Source organism: Phascolarctos cinereus, unplaced genomic scaffold (genome assembly GCF_003287225.1).
Source record: "Phascolarctos cinereus isolate Bilbo 61053 unplaced genomic scaffold, phaCin_HiC Scaffold_7;HRSCAF=346, whole genome shotgun sequence".
In the NCBI taxonomy this organism is placed as follows: domain Eukaryota; kingdom Metazoa; phylum Chordata; class Mammalia; order Diprotodontia; family Phascolarctidae; genus Phascolarctos; species Phascolarctos cinereus.
The window spans coordinates 86,512,577-86,536,030 of NW_027556180.1; the positions used below are offsets into that span (position 1 = coordinate 86,512,577).

Genomic DNA, 23,454 nt, shown 5'->3' on the forward strand with positions numbered 1-23,454 from the left:
TCTACTGGGGGAAATCTTCACATGCTTGGGGAAGACACCCCCTTAACTCACCAGTGGGTCTGAAGCCTGTCAGTTACCCTCAATCTGGTTTAGCCAGATAGTTTTACTGGGGTGTGGCCACTGCACGTACTATGACTTCTTGGAGCCACAGGAGAGACACATAACCTAATGATTACAGCAATGACTCTTGATCAAGTATATCTCTCTGCTGTTGTTGAACTCAAGGAGCTGACATTATATCTGTAGACAATACATTTGTAAGTAAGTATATATAAAATAAATACAAAGTAAATTTTGGGGGGGGAGGTGTACAGCAGCTGAGAGGTCAAGAAAAGCTTCATGTAAGAAAGCATCATTTGAGCAGCGTTTTGAATCAAACAAGGGATTATAACAGGCAGAGGTGAGGAAGAATAGCATTCCAGGCATGGGAGACAATCAGTGCAAAGGTCTGGAGACAAAAGATGGAGTGCTACGTCAGGGATAGAAAGAAGGCCAATATGGCTGGACCATAAAGCGAAGTAAGAAGAATAAACTGTAAAAAGGCTGGGAAGGTAGGGGGAGGCCAGGTTGTGAAGAGCTTTAAAAGCTAACAGAGAAGCTTATATTTGATCTTAGAAGCAATTGAGAGTCACATAGTTTACTGAGCAGTAGAGGAGGGACATGATCAGACCTGGTCTTCTTCAAGAAAAGAAGAGGAAGAGGGGAAGGAGAGGGGGAGAGAAGCAGGAGGAAGAAGGGGAGGGGAGCAGGAGCAGCAGGGGGAGGAAGAGGAACAACAACAGTAGCAGCTTTAGGGTAATCACTTTGGCAGCGGTGTGGAGGATGAATTAGAAATGAGAGGCAAGGAGGCCAATTAAAAGGTGATTGCAATATTCCAGGCAAGAAGTGATGAAAGTCTGAACTAGAGTTGTGGTTGTGTAAGTGGAGAGAAGAGAAGGGATAGAAAAGATATAGTGGAGGCAGAAAGGACAAGATTTGGCAAGTGCCTGAATGTGTGGTGTGAGGGAGAGCGAGACATGCAGGACAGACTCAAGACTGTGAACCTGGGTGACTTTAAGGATGGTGATTACTTTGAAAGAAATAAGGATGATTAGAAGGGAGGTATTTTAGGGAAGTGAAAGTAAGTAAGTTCAATTTCAGACATGTTTCAAAGACATACAGTTGGAAATACAGGCAGTTGGAGATGTGCAAGTGTAGCTCAGGAGAAAGACAAGGGTTGGATATATATATATATGATGTGAGTGAGTGTGTGTGTGTGTATCTGTGAGTCATCAGCATACATGTAATAAGCCCATGCGAACTGAGGAAGTCACCAAGTCAGTGTCTACAGAGAATAGAAAAGGGCCCAGTACAGGACCATGGGGTACTTTCACAGGGAGGGGACGTGAAATGGATTCCAATCCATTGAAGGAGACTGAGAAGGAATAATCAGACAGGTAGGAACAGTATCATTAAAAGCCAGAGAAGAGAGAAAGCTACAGTCACTTTATATCTGTTATTGAGTATGACCTCTCTTCCTTTATCTTTAATTTATCCTGGGTAACAATTCCCTATTAGCCATATTTGCCATCCTTTTCTTGGTAGAGAAAATACAAGCCAAATGAAAACATGCCCCTTTCTGTTTCCAGCTTCACTCGTGTTGGTATTCTCTGCTGTGGTACTTCTGACATTCCTCTCCATTTGACAAGTATTTCCTTTTATTATTCTCTCCTTCCTTCCATCTTCTGCACACTTTTTAAAAAGTCTATGGGTTGGTGAGTTCCACAGACACCCACGTTGCCCTCTTCCTCATGGAAATTATTTCTTTTTTGTGTCTTCAGAATTTGATTTTTGGGAGCTTCCTATCTTTTCTGGGCTGACTTCTCTGAAAGAATTATAGTCCATGTGATCCCTCCTCAACCTTCCTTTGAAAATCTTTGAAATTTACTCTACCAAAATCTAGAGTATATGTCAGAGTGTTTCAGGCATGGCAGAGATGGCCAGTGAAAAGGCCTGAAGTCAGGAGATGGAGTGTGTTGTTCAAGGAATAACCAGTGTCACTGGCTTACACAGTACATGGAAAGGGGTAAGGTATAAAGAGGCTGAAAAGATGTGCATGGGTGGGGTGGGTGGGGGGGAGAGGAAGGGAACAGAGGCATGTTATAAAAGGCTTTGAACACATATTTTATCCTGGAGATAACAGAGAGACATTGGAGTTTACTGACTGAAGATGGGAAGGGGTGGGTGGGTTGCTTACTATTCCCAGTAACCCTGAGATGTAATTTGTCTAGGGATGTTGATTTGAATTCATCTGAAGCAGCAAGGTACTTTCTCCTCCTTCTCACTCTACCTGGATTTAAATTCTCTTTTATCAGTTTAAAAAAAAATTCCCCAGTCTGAAGGACGTTCTCAATGGCAGAAAAAACAGAAGCAAAATAGGAACTGAGTAGTTCTGTCTTCCTCCTCTTATTTGTTATCGTTATCTCATTCACCTGAGGATTTGATTGATCTAAGAATTGATCTTCCTCCTTTTCATGGCTCCTAGCATTCACTATCAGATTCCTATTGGCACTGGATTTTATCCTCTTGGTGTGGTCTTAGACTGTTATTCTTTTATGGCAGTCCTCAGTTACACTTGGGCTTTTATATTCTGTCCACGTCTTTTTAAAAATCTAAGTTGGTTGATGTAAAACTACATTGATAGTTTCTCCTTTCCTTGGGCTTCAGAATCACTTATGTTTCATCAGAATATTGTTCTTGAAAATAGGTCACCCATCTTAAGCCTTCCTGTACAGAATTTAGGCTAATGGAGTCTTTCTATTCTTTTACTCAACTCCCTCAAATCTGTTTTCAAAATCTAGGGTTCATTTCAGACCAGCAGTTCCCTTTACTGCTCTTGCTGTCTTTTGAAGAAAAAATGATCAATTCCCCTCAAAAAGAATTTTTCAGCTGTTCTGCCTTTAGAAGAGCATTCCAGCAGGTATCTGAACAATTCAAGTCCCCCATAATATTACTATATAAATCATCTTCATGAGAACTTTGTTCTTTTTTTTTTTTGCAAGGCAATTGGAGTTAAGTGACTTGCCCAGGGTCACACAGCTAGTGAGTATCATGTGTCTGAGCCTGGATTTGAACCCAGGTCCTCCTGACTACACGGCTGGTGCTCTATCCACTGCACCTTCTAGCTGCTCCCATGAGAGCTTTGTGATCCACTTCCAGAACGTATCACCCATTTCCTCCTTTTAGCCAAGCAGAACATAGAATACATTACAATTCTTTGTTTCTTTTCCCATAAATCTCTTTCAAATTCTCCATCATGTTTGTCCATTCTAGTTTGTAGATTTCCTCAAAGTACTGCATTGTTTTCATATATAATGTTATTTCTTACATAATCTAGTAGAATTACAGAATTTTACATTGATCCAACTGCTTTATTTTACAGAAATCAGACCCAGTGACATCTGGTAGACCATAAATTCTTTTTTGTCTCTATATCCCTAGTGTCTAGCACAGTGACTTTACATATAGTAGACATTTAATAAAAGTCTGTTGAGTTGAATTACATGATATCTATATTTCATGATACCAAAGTTATATAGGCATGATTAAGTAGAACCAGAATCTGGATCTTCAGAATCTAAGTGAATTAAACCATTATGCTTCATATCTATTCTGTTCCTTTAAATTCAAGGATAACCTTCCTGTTGCAATATTCCATTCCTGAGTCACATGCCACCGAGTCTCATTGATACCTATGATGTCAAATTTACATTCAGTATTAAGGTTTCTAGTTTCTGTATAGACATCTCAGGCCTTACTGGCATTTTTCTATTATCACATATGTTGATGTCTGTAGCTGGCTTAGCAGAAGGATTTGGACAGATTTTTTTCCCTCTCACTTTCCACTGTAATTTAAAGCCCTCTTGAACAGATCTCTACTGAGAAAGGGAAGCAATGATTATCATAAACAGTTGAGAAACACTATTAAACAGAAAATTCAATTCACTGAAGCACACTCTTTTCTGGATATTTTGGTTAAGGCATAGAGGGTTTTTGTTGTTATTGCTTTTTTTTTTTTTAAAGAAAAGCACAGACACTATTCTTTATTTTTTTCGGTTCCAATTTCTCTCTTTCCTCCTCTGTCCTCCCCACCGAATGAGAAAGCTAGAAAAACAAAACCTATTACAACTACATATAGTCACGCAAAACAATTTTCTGCATTGGCCACATCTTCCCCTACTCTGCTCCTCCACCCCCAAAATAAAAGCAAGAAAATAAATGGCTGTCTCTGAGTTCCTCAGTTCTCTATCTGGAAGTAAATAATAGCATATTTCATCATGTGTTCTTTGGAAGTGTTGTGAGTCATTGTGTTGACCAGAATTATTAAGTTTTTCAAAGTTGATTATCTTTACAATATTGTTATTATTATGTAAATTGTTCTTCTGGCTTTGCTCATTTCATTTTGCATCAGTTCATACAGGCCTTCCCAGGTTTTTCTGAAACCATCTCCTTCATCATTTCTTACAGAACAACAGAATTCCATCACATTCATATACCAACACTTTTTCAGCCATTCCCCAAACAATGAGCAACCTTCTGTTTCCAATTCTTTGCCATTAAAAAACAGCTGCTACAAATATTTTTTATTACATAAATCCTTTTTCTCTTTACTTTATCTCCTTGAGGGAGAGCCCTAGTAGCAGTATATCCATAAGCTTTAGTATATAATAGTCATCTATATAGCAATATATCGATCATCCACTGCATCTTTGGATCCCTTCCTCCCCCTTTTCCCATTTACCTTGTCTCCTGCCCCTCCTTTCTATTCTCATTTTCTCCATCCAAAAGGCTTTACTACTGGTTTATCTCCTAAGTTTTCTGTAAAATACAAATGAGTAAAAATACCTGTGAATACAGCCATTTTGGTGCAGATAGTTTAACCCTCTCACTGCTCCGAAGAGAATGTTTCCTATTAAAGTTTCACTCATGCCTTCAGGAAAGTGAGTCCTCAAGAGTTGACTTGCAGAACCTGAAAGAAGCCCCCCAAATCTTTATTTAGGTAAACATTTGAAAGATAAGCATATATATCAGCCATAAAAAGTTTTGCTATTCTTCAAGGCTCAGATGTGCGTAGTCAAATAAAAATTGCCTTTAAAACTCTCTAAATAGAATTTTCTTTTGTTACTGATACACAGCTACCCTGATAGATGAGCAGGAAAATGATCAGCATTCTTGGAAAAGGGCTACAATTCTTTTGTCCAGAGCTAATATATAATTGTAGCGCTTCCCCCCTTAAAGAAAAACCTCTGTAGTTTCTAACTAGGTTTCAACCTAATTTTCACTGATGACCACACCAGTATTCTTGTTCAATGGACAAAACCCAATAGCCTATTATATATGCAGAAACATTATGACTACAAAAAAAAATTATGACTACAAAATAGTACATGCTAAGTTAACAAATGGGGCAGCGAGGTGGTGCAGTGGTAGAGAGCTGGGCCTTAAGTTAGGAAGACTCATTTTCCTGAGTTCAAATCTGGTCTCAGACACTTACTAGCTGTGTAACTCTGTGGCTTAACCCTGTTTGCCTTAGTTTCCTCATCTGTAAAACGAGCTGAAGAAGGAAATAGCAAACCACTCCAGTATCTCTGCCAAGAAAACCCCAAATGAGGTCACAAAGAGTCTGACACAACAGAAAAATGTCTGAACAGTAACAAAAATCACAAATACAAAATGTTTCTCATTGTTACATAATTAAAGAGTTGAGTGTAAGTAATGAGATTTCTCGTTCTCTCATCTCACTATCCTTACCATAAGCCATAAATGGAGAGATGACCCAAAGCCAGCTGCCAGCTGTGAACACTGTCCAATATGTTGTAATGTTCGGATGCCGGAAAAAGTGGGAGAGTGTCACTTCATTCTAGGCGATTCAATAGTAACAACGAAAAAGACAGAGAATTTAAAATTTGGAAAGTTTATTATTAATGAGATACTATAAAAACAATTATCCCATTCCCACAGTGGAATGCTATTAAAATTTACAGATACAGAATGCAATTTTGCTGAACTAGAAAGAAACCCTCCACTTTTGTTTTTGTTATTCTCTCATACATAAATTTGTACTTGTACCTAGTGTGAGTACAGGAACTGGGGAAAACCTGAATTCAAGTCCTTCCTCTGACACACACTGGCTATGTGAGCCTGGGCAAGTCAACCAATCACTCAGTACCTAGGCTATAAGTTGTAGAGCTAAAATAGTTGGGACTTTCCTCAGTGAGAGTTCCCAAAACTAATGAAAACACCTCCTCCTCCTCCAACAAATGTTGCTTACAATCATCTCTTCAGGCAGACCTTATGATAAGTGTATCAGCTTTGAAATTTGGTATTTTACCTGCAAAGCTTCCAAATGTTCTTCAGAGCAATTTTCCAAGTCTGTAATTTTTATAATCACTAATGTTCCACTGGGAGTATGCCGCGCGAGGTAGATTGAAGTTAAATTGTCAAATCCTTTTCCTGTAATCATATATAATAACTGATGTTTTAATTCATTTAATGAAAACATTATAAAGTATTCTTTAAAGTTCATTTTTGGGATAGCTAGGTGGCTCAGTAGATAGAGTATTGGACATCTTCCTGGGTTCAAATCTGGCCTCAGACAGTTATTAGCTGTGTGACCCTGGGCAAGTCACTTAACCCTATTTGCCTGTGTTTTCTCATCTATAGAATGAGCTGCAGAAAGAAATGGCAAATTGATTCAGTATCTTTGCTAAGAAAACCCCAAATGGGGTCATGAAGAGTTGGACACAACCGAAACGACACAACAACAAAAAGTCCATATTCTTTAAAACTCTTTTCCCTAATCATATGACCTCATCTAAAACTGCTGAGGTCTACTTCACCTGATAACAAAGTAAAAATTTTGCTGCAGATTCTATAGTCAAATTCAATCAACAAATGATTCAAAACAAAATTTTTATTAATTCCTTAATGATTTATCAAACAATGTTGGGGTTCTGAGAAGAGTTGAGAAAAGGTTTCTTTCTCCCTTCATTGTAGAGATGGGACACTACAGATGTGATGTTATATACACTTTCAAATGAGGTCATTGTGTTGATTTTGCTGAATTATTTTTTTAAACATTATTAAAAAGGAGGGCTCATTGGGTAGCGAGAAGAGGGAGGATATATTTCGAAATGGTTATGATACAAAAATAAAATATGCTGAATACAATTTCTGCCATGAAAACAGTTATTTCTTAGATAACTTTTCCTAAAAATGCAAAATACATTTTCTTGCATTTTTTGGGAGGAGGGAAGGAGGTTAATTCAAATCTGTGTTTTCACTGGTATGGGGAACGCTCAGTGAGGGAATCCCCTCTACCACTACAGAATGACAACTACTCTATAATTTATAATATTAGAGTTGCCTGGGACACTGAGAGGTTGAAATCACTTGATCATTGTCACCCTGTCAAAATGTGGACTTCAAGCTAGGTCTTCCCGGCTTTGGGGATAGCCCTTTATTTATTATGTCACAGTTGCATTTAAAACCCTTTAAAATATGGCTCCTACTTTTTCAAACTTATTTAATACTATTTCCTTTCATATAACCCTCTGCTCCAGCCAAGCCACAATACTCTGTTCTTTGAAAATACTGCATACTGTTCCTTACAACTAGCAATGCCCTCCCCCGCACAGCTCTACCAGTACAAATTATATCAACTGCTTAAGGTCCAGCTTAAATTGCTACATTTTCCATGAAGTATTACATGGTGCCCTCTGCTTTTGAACTCTGATAGCACTTTTTACCTCTCATATTTATTTGGATGCTTTACTATATATATTTAATCACTAACACATCGCCATTAGACTGCTGGATTTCTGAAGACTGAAGGTGTGGTATTTTCAACTTTGTGTTGCCCTAAGCATCAAGTGTAATGACTAATGTATAGCAGGCACTTAATAAATTTTGCATACCATTTGAATATGTAAATTCACTGAGATTGAGAATTATTACCTATTTCTACTTGGAGTTCATAATGAGAAACATTAGAAGTGCATAATGGCATTTCATTGCCTCCAGGAGAGGAAGGCACCCAAGAGAAGGTTGGCTCATCTACCTAAACAAAAAAGATTTAAAAAAAATGATAAATTGACTTGGTTCCTTATTTATGTCACTGAGATGTATTAAACACACACTTGATTATATAAGGCATAAAGAACTTGGCTTCAAAGTAAAAGCCCTCTAAATGTATTATGAAAGGGAGGGGAGGTATCAACTTACTACAAATCAGTAACTACCAACAAAGGCTTGGAAGTTAACAAATTAGAAAGGAATAGTTCTTTTCAATTTACAAAAAGGGTTCCAGGGCTTGTCAGTTGACAGCTGATAATGCAGACTTCAAAGAAACTGCTGTAGAGGCTTGCCAGCTACATGGTATGTTTGCACTCCTTCTTTAGAGCTTGAGGCAGGCCTTTCTGTGTTATAACTTATTAAAATGACAAAGATTTTAGACAGGAAGAATAAATCATTAAGTCAAAATGATAGTCTAAGAAAGCAGTAGGAACTGAAAATCAAGAGGCAGGACCATGGTAATGCCCTTGTGGAGAAAGAAGAGAAGAAACTCAGTGCTTTTTGAAGTATACAACAGATTTGAGGCACTTTCCATGAAGAATGATTAGACACATTCTGAAGAAGCACCTCTATGCAAAGCGTCACTGAGGAGGGAGGCACTGAAGTCATCTGCATATAAAAGGAATCCTCTTGGTGCGCCTGGGAGCCAGAGACCAATGGTCAAGGCTGGTTGGTGGCTCCTTTTTGAGGGGAGAAGACGACATGAATAACCAGAAAAGATGCTGTCTCCTTTGAATTTATATACAGTAGGTACAGAATGCATCAGCCAAGACTAAACAAACTCACCATCTCTACCCATGTCTATGAATTCATATCAGAATGAATAACTGTAAGGAAAATGATGAAGATTTTAAAGTTTGGAGTAGAAAACAGACTACTTCAGGAAAAGACATTTTCTGATCTTCTTCCCAAAGATCAGGATTTAATTCACAAGTATTTATCAAGTGTCAATCCTCTCCAGAAATAATGATTATATGACTAATGTGAAAACATGTTTAGTATGATTGTACATGTATAGCCTATATCAGATTGCTTGCCATCTTGGGGAGGGGGAAGGGGAAGGAGAGAGAAAAAAATTTGGAACTCAAAATCTTATAAAAGTGAATGTTGAAAATTATCTTTACATATAACTGGAAAAAATAAAATACTATTAAGTGAAGGGAGAAAAGAAATAATGATGATAGAAGGGAACTTGAGTTCAATACAAAGGACATGTTCAGGCAGTGTTATAAGAAGTTTTGGGGAAGGCAAGATCACCTTTCATCTAACTGAGGCTTCAAAGGAGAGGAGAAGCTTCAGCAGACTGAAATGGGGAAGGAATCCATTCCTTGTGAGACATCATGAGTAAAGACACAGAGATGGGAGAGGGCAGAATGGAGAGTTAATCCAATTTGGTTAGAATGTAGAATACATGAGAGGCAGTAATAGTATCAGATAAGACTGAATAGACAGATCGGAACCAGATTGCTGGGGGGGAGGGAAGAATTGGGATGCCAGAACCAGGAGTTTATATTTGATTGGAAATCGTAAGCCACTGAAGACTTCTGAATAAAGGAATAGCATGATGACGGCATTACATAAAGAAGAACTGCACAGCTGTTATGCTCAGGATAAAATGGAAAAAAGACAGACCAAAGGAAGAAAGACTAACTGAAAGGATATTGTAACAGTCTAGGTGAAAAAAGATGAAGGTCTGAGCTATAGTTGTGGAGAGGAGGGGATGGACTAAGAAACATTTTAATGACATGACTTGTTAATTAATTGGATGTGTGTTTTGGGGGTGAGGGGAATTGAATAAGAGAGTAGAGTCAAAATGACCAATTATAAGGCTGAGTAATTGGAGATGCTACAAACAGAAAAAGAGAAGTTAAAGGAATGGACAGGTTGAGAGGATAAGAGTTCAATTTTGCAGAAGTTAAGTTTGAGATATCAGTGGAATGCAAGGTGGAGATACCTGACAGGTAATTGAAAACGTGAGCCTAACGTATCCTATATCAGATTGCTTGCCCATTGTAGGGAAGGAAGGAGGGAGGAAGAAAAATTTGGAACTCAAAATCTTACAAAAAATGAATGTTGAAAACTATCTTTACATGTAATTGGAAAAAAATGAAATACTTTTTACAAACAAACAAACAAAACCTCAAAACATTAACAAAGGGGTGAAAAAAACATGGGCTTAGACCTTTGAGGACAGGTTGGGGTAGACAGAAATTTTGGAGTCATTTGCAAAGTCATTACATCAGTACATCTGATGAAGCCATCGGAGTAGAAGAGAGCATTAATGGAGCAAGTATGGCAAAAACAAAGAGAGCTAAGGATAGCGCCTTAGTGGTTCTCATATTTAAGGGGTTAGAGGAAGATAAGGAGCAGTCAGAGGAGTAGAAAAAGAACTATGAGAGTACACTGTCATGGAATCCAAGGGAGGAAAAGTTATCAAATAAAAGCAGGGATTCAAATACCACAGAGAGGTCAAGAAAGATGAGTAAAGAAAAAAGAAAGATTTTGAGAAGGTAGTTACTCAGCTCTGAATATTTTTTCAAAAGATAACAGAGTAAAAACCAATTCACATCTACATAGAACTCTAAAGTTTATAAAGTATTTTTCTTATAACAACCGTATGAGGTAGGTAGAAAGACTAGGGAAGTGAAGAGACGGCCACATAGATAGTGCTGAAGACCTGGACATAGTTTTTTTAGGAAGATGACTTGGAATAAAAAAAGATAGGATCCTAACAAGGGATGTAAGTACATCTCATGAAGGAATAAAAAATGTGTTAGTAGATTTGCTTACTTGCTCAAGAGGATTTAAATATTATATTTTGGGGGGTGAAAATGGGGAGGAAGAGTGGTAGGAGTCAGGTGAAGGGGGAAAAAATCCAATTAAAATGAAAAGACCTAAAAATTGGGCACTAAATGTCAAACTGAATGGAGGATAAAAGGTGGGACAGAAAGAAGCAGAAAGGCAGGAAAAACTCAAAATTCTCAGGTAAAAACAGAAAAGAAATGGGTTGGGAACAAATCTATCACCTCCAATACATAATCATATATGCATAGCAACAAAGAAATTTCATATTTTAGCACAAGAAATTAAACAGAATCTTGCAGGTATTACTGAGACTTGGTAGGGGAAGACTCATCATGGCCACATGACAATGGATGTCAATGTTCAAAAGAAAATAGAAGGGAAATAGTAGCACTCACTGTGTTATGAAAGTACATGCATATATACAAATACATGAGCCTGGACTTCTGGGAGACAGAATGTGATGTAATAAGAAAGCAGTATTCCTTAATTTCATACTCAAAAACATTACTGGATATGCAAAAAAAAACCCACTGAGAAAAAACTATACATTAAAAGCAAACAATGGGCAACAAAAATAGATGTGGTACAATGAAAAAATATTATGAATTAAAAGAAGGGGCAAAGACACAAGAAAAACCAAACAGGATTTTCTTGTAAAAAAAAAACCTGAAAAATTAAAGGAAGAAATTAAATTAGCAAAAAAATATCAGCATACAGAAGGAACTGAGTGCAAATAAAAAATATCAGGACAGAATGACGACTAAATTCCAGCTTAGAAATATTCATGAAAAACATAAAACAATAACCTCAATGGAACAAAATTATTTCACAGTAGAACAAAGTAGTAGAACCACAGAGGAAATAATGTATGAAAAGAAATAGGCAGGTTAAAGGAAATCTTTTGATTTCTGAATGAATGGTGCAGACTAGACTTGTAGTCTGATTTTGATTTTCCCACATATTCAGGCAGTCACTCAAGAGAAAATGGTCATGCTTTTAAAGCAAATATCTTATCAAATATCCATTGTTTCTCACACTTTTACAGCGGGTAGAGAGCCCCTCTGCTGTTTATTACCTGTGTGCTTGGAGAAGTTACTTAACCTCCCTGGGCCTCAGTATTCTCATCTGTAAAAGGAGAAAGTTGGAATAGATGGCTACTGAGATCTGGTCCAGACCTAGATCTATAATCCTACGGTACTAAGCAGAAATATATGCCCAGAACATTCTGTATCGAGGGAAAAATACTGGAATCTATGACTATGAATAATGTGAAATCTGGACAACACAGCCAGGAAAGAAAGTTTAATAATTATTGGACTTTCCTAAAATCACTGTGAATAAATTAATTTGACTACTATATTTCAGAAAATTGGACAAGAAAATTTTTTAGAAATATTGAAAATGAGAGACAAATTGTAAACTGACAGTAGTCATAGTTTATTCCAACAGAAATGAGTCTCAAATTCAGAGAGATATCATTGCCAAGACTAAAATGACAAGATAATTTTTATAAGCAGATAACTTGAATGACTAATCATTTGAATTATACAATTTCCTTCTTTAAAAATGAGAAATGATATAAGCTAGAATATGACTCACTGAAAGTTGAGTCAAAGGATTTCATATCCAGAAAATCTATGTAATGATTTCTTTTATTTGTATAGCACCTTTGGGGGAAGGTAAATTTTTAGTGAAATCTCGCCTTTACCTCATTTATATTTCCCAATATATTCCCTCCTCTTCTCCTACTAAGTGATATTTCCAAAGACAAAACATGGCCATTTAAGAATTCACATAATTTTAAACAGTTGTTGAGGGCAGGGCAAACCTTAAGACAGCTTAAGATACTTAGAAACATCAAGAGACAGAGCTACGGCTGTATCATGAAGCTACGTACTAAATTCAGTGGGTTCTTTTCAGCAGTGACTAAATATTTTCTTTTTGATTAAATAGTTATTTTCTCATTGTAATTATCAAAGGATGATAAAAGTAGCCTCAGTTTCTTTATCTGTAAAAAGATTATGATAATTTCATGTGATGTACACAACAAAAGAACAACAAAAAAATCTACTTCAAAGGGCAGGTGGGGGTGCCATAGTACATAGAGCACCGGACCTGGAGTCAGTAAGACCTGAGGTCAAATCTGGTTTCAGATACATACTAGCTGCATGACCCAGGGCAAGTCATTTAACCTCTATTTACCTCAGTTTTTTTATCTATACAATGGGGGTAATAATAGCATTTACCTTTCAGGATTGTTGTGAGAATCAAAAGAGATAATAATTGTAAAGAGCTTAGCACAGTGCCTGGTACACAGTAAGTGCTATATAAATGTTAGCTATCATTATTATTATTATTGTTATTGTTGTTGTTGTTGTTGTTGTAAAGATCAAATGAAATAATATATGTGAAGTGCTTCCTAAACTTTAAAGACTTACAGAAATGTTAGCTAACATTGCTTACAGGAAACACACTTAATGCAGAAATATATAGATACATTTAAAGTAAGAGAATGAACTAGAATTCACTATATTTCAGCTGGCTTCAGAAAGTCCAGTGTTAAGTTGCTGCTATACAAAGCTGAACTCAAATTAGGAAGCATTATGAAAATCAGAATAATTAAGGATACTACTGATGATGAGAGAATATTAAACACCTATGCACCTAAAAGCACAGCACCTAAACCTATAAATGAAAAATCAAATGGATTGAAAAGGATATTTTGCAGAAAATCAATAGCAGTGGGAAATTTCAACACTCCAATAAAGAAATGATGATAAATTAAACAAAACGCTTAACGAGAAAGTTACAAACTTGAATAAAATTTTGTTTTAATTTATATAGCTGTAGTAAAAATAAAAAACAACTCATTACCTTTTCCCCAAAACCCTGTCCTCTTCCAAACTTCCCTATTTCTGTCAACTCATCCTTCTGGTCTCTTAGGTTTATAACCTGGCATTATCCTGAACTCTTCATGCTCCCTCATCCATCCAATCGGTAGATGAATCTTCCACATCCAGAGCAGCTCTCATATCCAACTAACCCTTCTCACTGCTCATACAGATAACACCTTACTTCAGGCCAGGCCTGTACAACCTGCAGCCTGCAGGCCGGCCCACCAAAAGATTTCAGGTGGCCTGTGAAGAACGTAGAGGAAAACATCCTCTATGTTTTTCCAAGCCCGCCCAAAATCTTTTGGCAGCCCGTAGGTCACGGGTTGTGCAGGCCGGCTTTAGGCCCTTATCACACCTCAACTAGATTATTGCGACAGCTTCCTAATTGATCTCCCTCCTTTCAAGTCTCTCGCCACTCCAATCCAATCTACACACTGCTCTGTAAGTAATTTTCCTTACATAAAAATCTGAGCATGTGATTCCCCTATTCAACCAAGTCCAATTTCTTTCTTGTATCTGAAGGATAAAATATGATCTCCTTTGTTTAGCCCTTCAAGTCCTATTAAACCTAGCTCCAATACCTCCTTCTAGGCTCAAGAAACATAGCTCTCCCTCCTATACTTTATGATCCAGCCAAACTGAATTTTTCTCTGATCCTTACTGATAAAAGAAGAGGTTCTCTTCTCTGTTCCTTAGTACTCATCACTCCACAAACTTGGAATGCACTCCCTCCTCTAACTCACCAAATCCCTCTCTTCCTTTAAGATAAAGGTCAGGCACCATCTTCTGCACAAAACATTTCCTGAGCCCTCCATTGCTAGTGCTCTCCCTCTTAAACTTGCTTGTATTTAACTACTTTGTACATATTTGTTAATTTTATATTTGTGCTGTACATATTTTTATTTTTCTCCTCCATCAGAATGTAAGCACTGATAACAAATCAGACAGTAAACATTTATTAAGTGCCTATTCTGTGCTATGAATTGTGCTAAACATTGGGGACACAAAGAAAGGTAAAAGACAGTCCCTGCTCTCATGGAGTTCACAATCTAGTGGGGAAAGACAATTCATAAAAAGTAGCTGAGGGGGGAGTGGCAGTGGAGAGACTACCTGGGGGCAGAAAGAATCCTGCAGCACGGTGGGAAATGAGGTGGCTGCCCAGGGTACCCTCCTGAAACAGGTGACACTTATTTCTAACTCTTTGGAGGCCACTGTATTTCACATCTCACTGGTGCCTTCCATTCTACTTCTTGGAAACGGCTAAACAAGTACAGGACATGAACACAAGGATGAATTCATTCATGTTAACTGATGCACAGTGAAATAAGCATAGCCAGGAAAGCAATATACACAACAGCTAAATTAATGCAAACGCAAAAAACACCAGCAAAAAATCCGGAATGCTGCAAAATTACAATGACCATGCTGGCCCCCAAAAAAAGAAACATGAGAAAGCACTTCCTCACATTCTTGCAGGCGTGGGCAGTTATGGGTACGGAATATTACAAATAATGCCAGATATTTTGGATGCTGATTAATTTTGCTGAAGTGTATTTTTCCCCCATTTTAAAAAAAATTCTGTTATAGGGGCAGCTGAAGGCGATCTTTTTACTCCTTTTTAATTGATTTTCTATCCCACTCATCACAGTGACTGTTCTAAACCTTCTTGTCTCTCCTCAAGCCTCCCATGGCAACCCTCCACCATCTTTTCACCTGAGGAACTCACCTCACACATCACTAAAAACATTTAGGTCATCCACTGAGAGTTCCTTCTTTTCCCCTTCATATTTCATTATCTCTTTGCCATCATCCTTCCACCATCTCCTCCTTCACTGCAGGCTCTGATGAAGCAGCCCTTCTTCGTGCCATGGTCAACCCCTCCAAATGTTCTCTGTCCCATCCCTGCCCACCCCCATCTTCTTCTGGACCTGCGATTTCATTGGTGTATAGAACTCTTGGTAAGGAAATACCTTCCACGAATGTAGTTATGCAACTTCTAATCTTAAAGAGTTCCACAGGTACATTGAGATATTAAATGACTTGCCAAGGGTAACAAAGCCAGTATGTTTACAAGGAAGGCTTGAATCCAGGTTTTCCTGGCTACGAGACCAGTCTTCTATCTACTATATCAAGCTACCTCTCCTGTTACTCAAGGCTGGTAAAGGGCATTCCTCATAATTATTGTGTATTGTGGAAAGAACATAAGATTTAAAGTAAGAGAACCTTGATTTGAATCCTGATTCTACCACTTGATTCTTGCACGACCTGGTGCAAGTCATTTAACCTCTCTGGGTCTCAGTTCCTCATCTGAAAAATGAAGGAATTGGACAGATGGACTCTGAGGACCCTTCCAGCTAGAAATCTATTATCTTGTGAAGTAGGGAGTATAAGTATATACCCTCTGGTGGGATAAGCAATCCTTCCTCTCCACTCCCACCTCATCACCGCCCCCGCCCCATCCCCAGCTAATCTGGTATCCTTGGAAGCCTCTAATACATTGGTTGTCCTGCGATCCAGGAACTTTGAGGGATCTCTAGAATGGATATGAATCCCTTTAGGCTCGGGCTCTCTACTGCCTCTGTCTCTCTGAGTCTCTCCAGATCTTTTATGATTCTGAGGCTGGAGACTGGGTCCCTAGGGGCTAGAGTAACACAGACTTACTGCCAGCTCCTTAGCTTCATCTCAAATTGGCAGTGGAGAGGCATACCCACAAGCTACTAACACGTGGAGCAAGCACTTGATTAATACCTTTGATACCTTAAGTCACCAAGTTTCTGATAGATAAAAGTACCCTTCAGCACCCTAAGGCTCAAGATGTCTGATACATATAAATATTCTACATTGTGGAATCCCCTCTACTGCTAAAATTCTGCTCCTTTTGATGTCCTTGGGGGTTGAGGAAAAGAGTCTCCCTAGATCATTCAGTGAATCAGGTCTTTAGAATTCTATTCCATTAGGGATATCAAAGTCTTCCCACACAGTCCAATCCTCTTATATTGTCTTATAATCTCAGGTTCCTCTAAAGATCAAGTGTAAAGCTCTTAGAATATAAATTTTGGTCATAGACAAAATAATGACTTTGATTGATGGGCTGTGCCCATTATCTTGATTTTAGAAAGGCACTTGAAAACTTTCATTATATCCTTTTAGAAAAGAAGCCTGGGCTGAACAAAAATACTATCAGGAGGATTCATAGCTAATTGAATCTCTCTGGGATCACACAACGAAGCTGACACAAGTGAGCCATATGGAAAGGACAATACAGAGCTGTCATCAGGTAACAAAAAACAATTTATATTTAAATCTCACCTCCTTCCCAACCCACTCCTTGAAAATAGGTCATATGCTTCAAAAACATACAGTGCCATTTTTAAGGTTCAAGTTATAGATCTGCAATAGAAGTAAAACACTGCTAAATGTTGTTCTTATAAAGAACATAAGATAACATTTCATCAAACATGATCAGAGAGTGTCAGAGCTATTCTAAGCACTATATGCTGCTTCCTGTAAGAGAGTCTAATGATGTTATAAGTGTAAAAGTAAAGAAGGTATGGTGCTTATATCTTTCTTAGTTTGGCTCTGCAGATGGAAACAGAAAATTCAACTTTTTGAAATATAACATAGTTCTAGGTAGAACTGAGAAAGAAGCTGTGACCACACTTCACATTTAATAAGAGTTTCTACTGGGCAGAGCAGAAGGAATTTGCTATGTAAGATGTTGTATAAATCTAAAGGCTATAATAAAAATGGAAAAGGAGAGATCCAATGTTACAATAAGTTACATTGTATATAAAGTAGAACACATACTAATAAAACTTTATTATATTATCTCACAAACAATGGAAAAAACAAAAAATGAGCAAGCCACAGACAGAAGAAAAGACCTATATAATCTAATTCATTCTGATACTAAAGAAGATACTTGTGTGACATTTTTCATTACATAGATAAATTTGTAGATTAAAGATTAAGGAAAGAAAGTATAGGAATACCTTTAGATCCAAACATATGAATAATTCATTCTAATAACAATATAGTACAAATAATTATTCTTACCAAGTACTGGTGGATGCTGGTTTCAGACTGTTTTTCAGGTCTTATTGATTCAACTTGTGTCCGTGAGGTACAGAAACAATCCTCAAAAAAACAGAATTACGTTAATAAATGATGGGGTGGGGCAGTAGAGGGATACTATGATTGCAACAAACTTGCTGACTAGATGAAAAATAAAAAGCATGAGGGCACCTTGCAATAGAAGTCAGGCCTTAAGACACTGGGAAATTAAATATAAGCCTCAAAATGAAGGTACAAAGTAGAACTAGGTAAGCAAAAGACACTGCCATTATTCTGACTAGGCCCCTGAGCCTTCTCTTCTCTGGACTACATGGTCCTGTGTTCTATTTTATATCTCTTTCATCATCACCATCTACTCTACTCCATTCGGAATGGCTCTATTTGAGTTGGATAGCTAGATATTTTTCTGTTTATTATTCTTAGGTAGTTTGTATTTTTTCTTTGAGTTTACTATCTTACACTTATCTATATAATCTCATTTTCCTCTTTAATCATTTTTGCTTCTAAAGATTACAATCACAATATTTATATAGCAGTTTAAGGTTTATCCTTACAACAACCTGGGAGGCAGGTGGTGTTATTATCATCCCCACTTTACAGATGAGTAAACTGAGATAGGTAGAGATTAAATTACCTGCCCAGCATCACACAGCTAGTAAGCACCTCAGGTGACATTTGGATTCAAATCTTCCTAACTCCAGGTCCAGCACTCTATCTCTTGCATCACCTCACTGCCTCTCAGCCAGGTACAAACATTCATCGGTATATTCTAACTTGAAGCACATTTTAAATTATTTTAGTAGAAAGCCTCTAATTTACATTCTCCTACAATTTATGCTTTTTTCTCTCTGAGATTCATAAATTCTCATTCATTACTTAAGACTTTCCTGGAACTACGGAGAGGTGCTCTTTGGTGGTTGGTTGGTTTTTTACAAAGGGATCTGCTCACTATCCTGTTTGCTTCATCCAAGACCCAATTTACTTCTCCCTTGCTGCATGGCACACCTCATAAGAAGCCCTTACTAATTTAAATGGTCACCGATTCTTAATATGAGATTTTCAACTTATGGCAAGCTGAAGATGGAAGAAAGAGTTTGATTAACAACCAACCAGCACAAAGAAAACCACGTGTATTTAATGGTGGCATTGGTATCATAGCCTTAATATGTTTAAGGACATGGTTTTCAAATATTTTGATAGTAGCTATTTATATTCCAAAATTAATGTCATAATTTTAAATGAGTCTTATTTACTCTAAATGTATTTATCAAAAGGGAGTTCAGTACCTCTATTTGATATGTCAATGATTGTTTAGCAACTATGAAAGGCACAAAATAAAATCCAAAATAAATGAAAGCTTACCAGAAGAGACATTGAATCACTTTAGTTCACAGAAAATAACATAAATCCATCTAATTTATAGTTTAGAATTTCAATTTTATCTTCATTTCCTTTCCCAGGAAGCAGAACTCTCCTGTTACAAAACAAAGAAATTATGTTTACATTTATATCTTTACATAATTATGTAATAATTATAAAATAATGATACATTTTTATATTACCTATGTGACCTTAGGTAAGTAACAACCTCTCTTAGGCTGTTTTCTTGTCTGGAAAAGAGGGTGTTACACTAGAAGACCTAAAAGCTACCTCTCCCCTACCAGCTCTAAATTCCACAGTACAAGTGTCTGGAAATATTTTATTATCTCTGTCTTTAGCTATTTGTTAAGGAAATCTAATTTACCTGTAGCAAAAGATACCTGATTTGTGATGTTGGCTAACGGCTCATTAAATTACAGTAAAATTTTGCAATCAAATATTAAGGGCAGCCAAGATTAGTGTAGGTTACACATTGGCGACGTTTTCACGTTCCCATGTTATATCTGGAAATACAAGTGCAAGGATAGTTTTTTCTGATCTGTAGGGGAAAATTTTTTGTGGGTTCATTTTTCTTTCCCAGAATCAGGAAGACCTGGGTTCAAATCCTACCTTAGACACTTACTGGTTGCGTGACTCTGGGCAAGCCACTTACCTTCTCTTGGCCTCAGTTTCTCATCTGTAAAATGATAGGGTTGGATTTGATGTTCTCTAAGATCCCTTCCAGTTCTAAATCTATCATCCTATGATGCTGTGTGACAGAAAGTCATGAGAAGAACTATTATTTTATGTCCTAGCAGTCAGGAAAGGTTCTCAGTAATCCAAATTCTTATGTTCTTGGTATTTTCTGACAGATACTTGAGAAAACTATATATTGATTTGTATGCAACTCCTGATCAACTTCAGTACAGCATGAATCCCAAAACTAATTTTGTTTTTGTTGTTTTTCAGACATGTCTAACTCTCTGTGACCCTATCTGGGATTTTCTTGGCAGAGATACTGGAGTGGTTTGCCATTTCCTTCTTCAAGTCATTTTACAGATGAGGAAATGAGACAAATAGGGTTAAGTGACTTGCCCAGGGTCACACAGCCAGTAAGTTTCTGAGGCCAGATCTGAACTCAGGAAGATGAGTCTTCCTGACTCTAGGCTCAGCACTCTATCCACTGTGCCACCTAACTGCCCCTCTCAAAACTGATAAAAAATTAATAAAACAAAAAACACTGCGTAATAGAACCTGAAAAAAAAAACCATTTCTAGATTCAGATCACAAAAAAAAGAGTATACACATTCTATCTCTGCTGCCACAAGATGTTTCTTTCTACCTACCAACATCATCTCCATCATCTAGATTGCTTCTTGGTTATTTCATTCTCAGAAATCCTCAAAATAGGTTGAAGGCACCTGTGATAGCTAGGTAAAATGAAAAGGAAAAAAGTTTTCAACAAAGAAACATTGATAACAGCAGTTTCTAAAACTATTGCTATTCCATACCTCCTTGAGACTCAATTTCCTTATTTGTAAAATGGGAAGGTGGGATGGACCAAATAGCTTCAAGTTCCTTCTTGCTTTGTCTAGGGAATTTGTTCTGTGAAGTCTAGATTCAATCAAAGGGCCACACTTGAGGACCCAGAGGGCCACATCTGGCCTGAAGGCTGCATGTTCCCCATCCCTGATCTAGAGCTAAAATCATCATGAATAAGTGCCCAGAATATAGTAGGTGCTCGCCTAGACAGAACACAGTTTTGTGAACCAGAGAATTCAGGTCCTGGAGAGGACCTTAAAAATAATTCAGTGTAACCCCTTTAGATTACAGATGAGTACACAGTGAGAGAGGCCAAAAATTCACCCAGCCTCATACAGGAATTCAGCAGTGGAGTCGACACTCAAACTCAAGTCTTCTGACTCTGTGCCCAGGGGCTTTCCACCACACTTTACAGCCCTATCTTAGCAAAGTTCGATCTAAAAGGCTATTTTAGATCTTAAAGGGCTAATGATATTTATGAATAAATACTCTGATAGAAATATAATACACACACACACACACACACACACACACCACACTAAGGGGCCAACAGTCCCAATTATTATGGGGGCACTAGCACTTACATGTCAATCTTTCAAAATAAAAGTTGAAACATACAGTCTGACAATTTTTTCCTCAACTCATCTGCTTTGTTACTGCTCTCTACATCCTGTAAAAGGATTTTATGCTAGAAAGTTCATGGCCAATCATGTAATCACAGAAGGAAGGAAGGTAGCTCAGAGACTAGGTCCAACCTAATCCAGGACTGGGAATCCCCTTAGTCATAACTAGAATAAGTAATCCAGCTACTGCTCACAGGTCTCACTAGAGAGGGGTGTGACCCCACCGCCTCCCAAGGTAATTAGGATATTTCCCCTCAATTCCTACTCACTGCCCCTACCTCTGCCTTCTGAGGGCAAGTTATTGTTGTTTAGTTGTATCTGTGTGACACCTTGGCAGGATATTCTTGGCAAAGATACTGGAGTGGTTTGCCATTTCCTTCTCCAGCTCATTTTACAGATGAGGAAACTGAGGCAAAGAGAGTGAAGTGACTTGCCCAGGGTCACACTGCTTGTAAGTGTCTGAGGCCAGATCTGGATTCAAGAAGATGAGTCTTCCTGACTCTAGGCCTGGCACTCTATCCACTTGGACCCCTAGCTGCCCTTGGAGGCCAAGAAGAAAAAGTAATAAATAACTTAAATAACTGAAGACAGCTTTCACATCTCTCTCAAATCTGTCCTCCTTCATACATAGTCTCTCCTAGAACATGCCCCACCCCCTGCATTTCAGCTCCTTTTTATGTATAGTTTCCCCACATTAGAATGCAAGCATCTTGAGGGCAGGGACTTTTTCTTTTTTTGCGTATTTGTACTTCCAGCACTTAGTAAAATGCCTGGCACACAGTAAGCAATTAATAAATATTTTATCTATCTAAACATTCCTTATATGGCATAATCTCAATAGCCTTCCTTATCCTGGTCAATTTCCCCTAGACATTCTCCAACTTATCAATATTCTTAATAAAAATGGTCCCCAGAACTAAACTAGTACTTAAGTTGTAGTCAGCCTACAGTGTGACTATCATTTCCATCACTCTGGACACTGTGTATGTATCTTACTTAATGGAGCCTAAGATTGTATTAGGTTTGTTTGTTTGTTTGTTTGTTTTGCCATACTACATTACTGGCTCATACTGAATTTGCAGTTCATTAAAATCTCCAATTCAACCCAAGAAACACTTATTAAGCACCTATTACCTACAAATCACTGCACTAAGTGCTGGGGATACAAAAATACAAAATTAAATAGTCCCTACCCTCAATCAATCAGTAAACATTTGTTAAATATTTACTATGCGCTAGTCCTTGTGTTAATCTCTGGAGATACAAAGAAAAAACAAGAACTATCTCTGCCCTAAAGGAGCTTCCAACATCTTTATCAATTAGTGCATTCTAGATAAAAAGTACAGAGAAGTTAGCCTTCAAGGGGAAGGTACTAGTAGCTTGGGGCACCAGGAGATATTCTTGACTCTTCAGATTTTCTTCTCCATGCCATGGAAGCCTCTTCACCCTGGAAGCTCATTCTACCCCTGCACTTCTCAGAGTGGAAGTACTCTCCCCTCCTGTAGCCTTTCTAATTGCCCAACTCCTCCTACAATCCTGATTTTAGGGAGGCTGCCCCTTCTTCCTCTTCCCCCCTCTCCCCTCCCACATCTTCATTTCTCTGCAGGCTGCTCTCCTGACTCCCTGGATTTTCCCTGTCATTCCCCCTCCACAGACACACAATGGGCTCCCCTTTCAGCTTTCTTTTATATATTTAGCATTCCCCTATTAAAATGTTAAGCTTCTTGGGGCCAGGGATTGTCCTTCCTTCTGCTTATATTTTCATTCTCAGCACTTGGTACAGTGCTTGGCCCATAGTAAATGTTTAATGAATGCTTCTTGACTTGGATTTAAAAAGCCTCCTGCAAGAGATGTGGCTTGAGCATATCCTTAAAGTCAGTCAGGAATTCTATGGGGCAGAGGTTTAGTGCGAGAACAATCCAGGCATGGGGACAGCCAATGCAAAGGCATGGAGACAGAAGCTGGAGCATCACGGCAGAGAAACAAAAAACAATTTACATTCTACTGGGTTTTTTTTCCCTACAGCTATCTGCTATTGCTATGGC

General features: G+C 37.9%; 1 protein-coding gene across 5 annotated transcripts in view; it reads right to left on the minus strand.

Moving 5' to 3' along the window:
• Window positions 1–23,454, minus strand: part of STRADB (STE20 related adaptor beta) — a 49,349-nt gene that overhangs the window by 13,583 nt on the left and 12,312 nt on the right. For 2 of the 5 annotated variants that reach the window (XM_020970671.2, XM_020970645.2), the window contains exons 2-8: window positions 20,591–20,674; window positions 19,248–19,359; window positions 17,868–17,948; window positions 7,996–8,098; window positions 6,371–6,492; window positions 5,791–5,899; window positions 4,885–5,008 (exon numbers count right to left, since the gene is read on the minus strand). In XM_020970671.2, the coding sequence (XP_020826330.1) occupies window positions 4,885–5,008; window positions 5,791–5,899; window positions 6,371–6,492; window positions 7,996–8,098; window positions 17,868–17,948; window positions 19,248–19,259 (551 nt within the window). In that variant the 5' untranslated portion in view covers window positions 19,260–19,359; window positions 20,591–20,674. Of the gene's footprint in view, window positions 1–4,884; window positions 5,009–5,790; window positions 5,900–6,370; window positions 6,493–7,995; window positions 8,099–11,992; window positions 12,043–17,120; window positions 17,202–17,867; window positions 17,949–18,519; window positions 18,659–19,247; window positions 19,360–20,590; window positions 20,675–23,454 lie in introns of all 5 variants that reach the window. The other 3 variants (XM_078147563.1, XM_078147562.1, XM_078147561.1) reach the window with 3 other exon arrangements.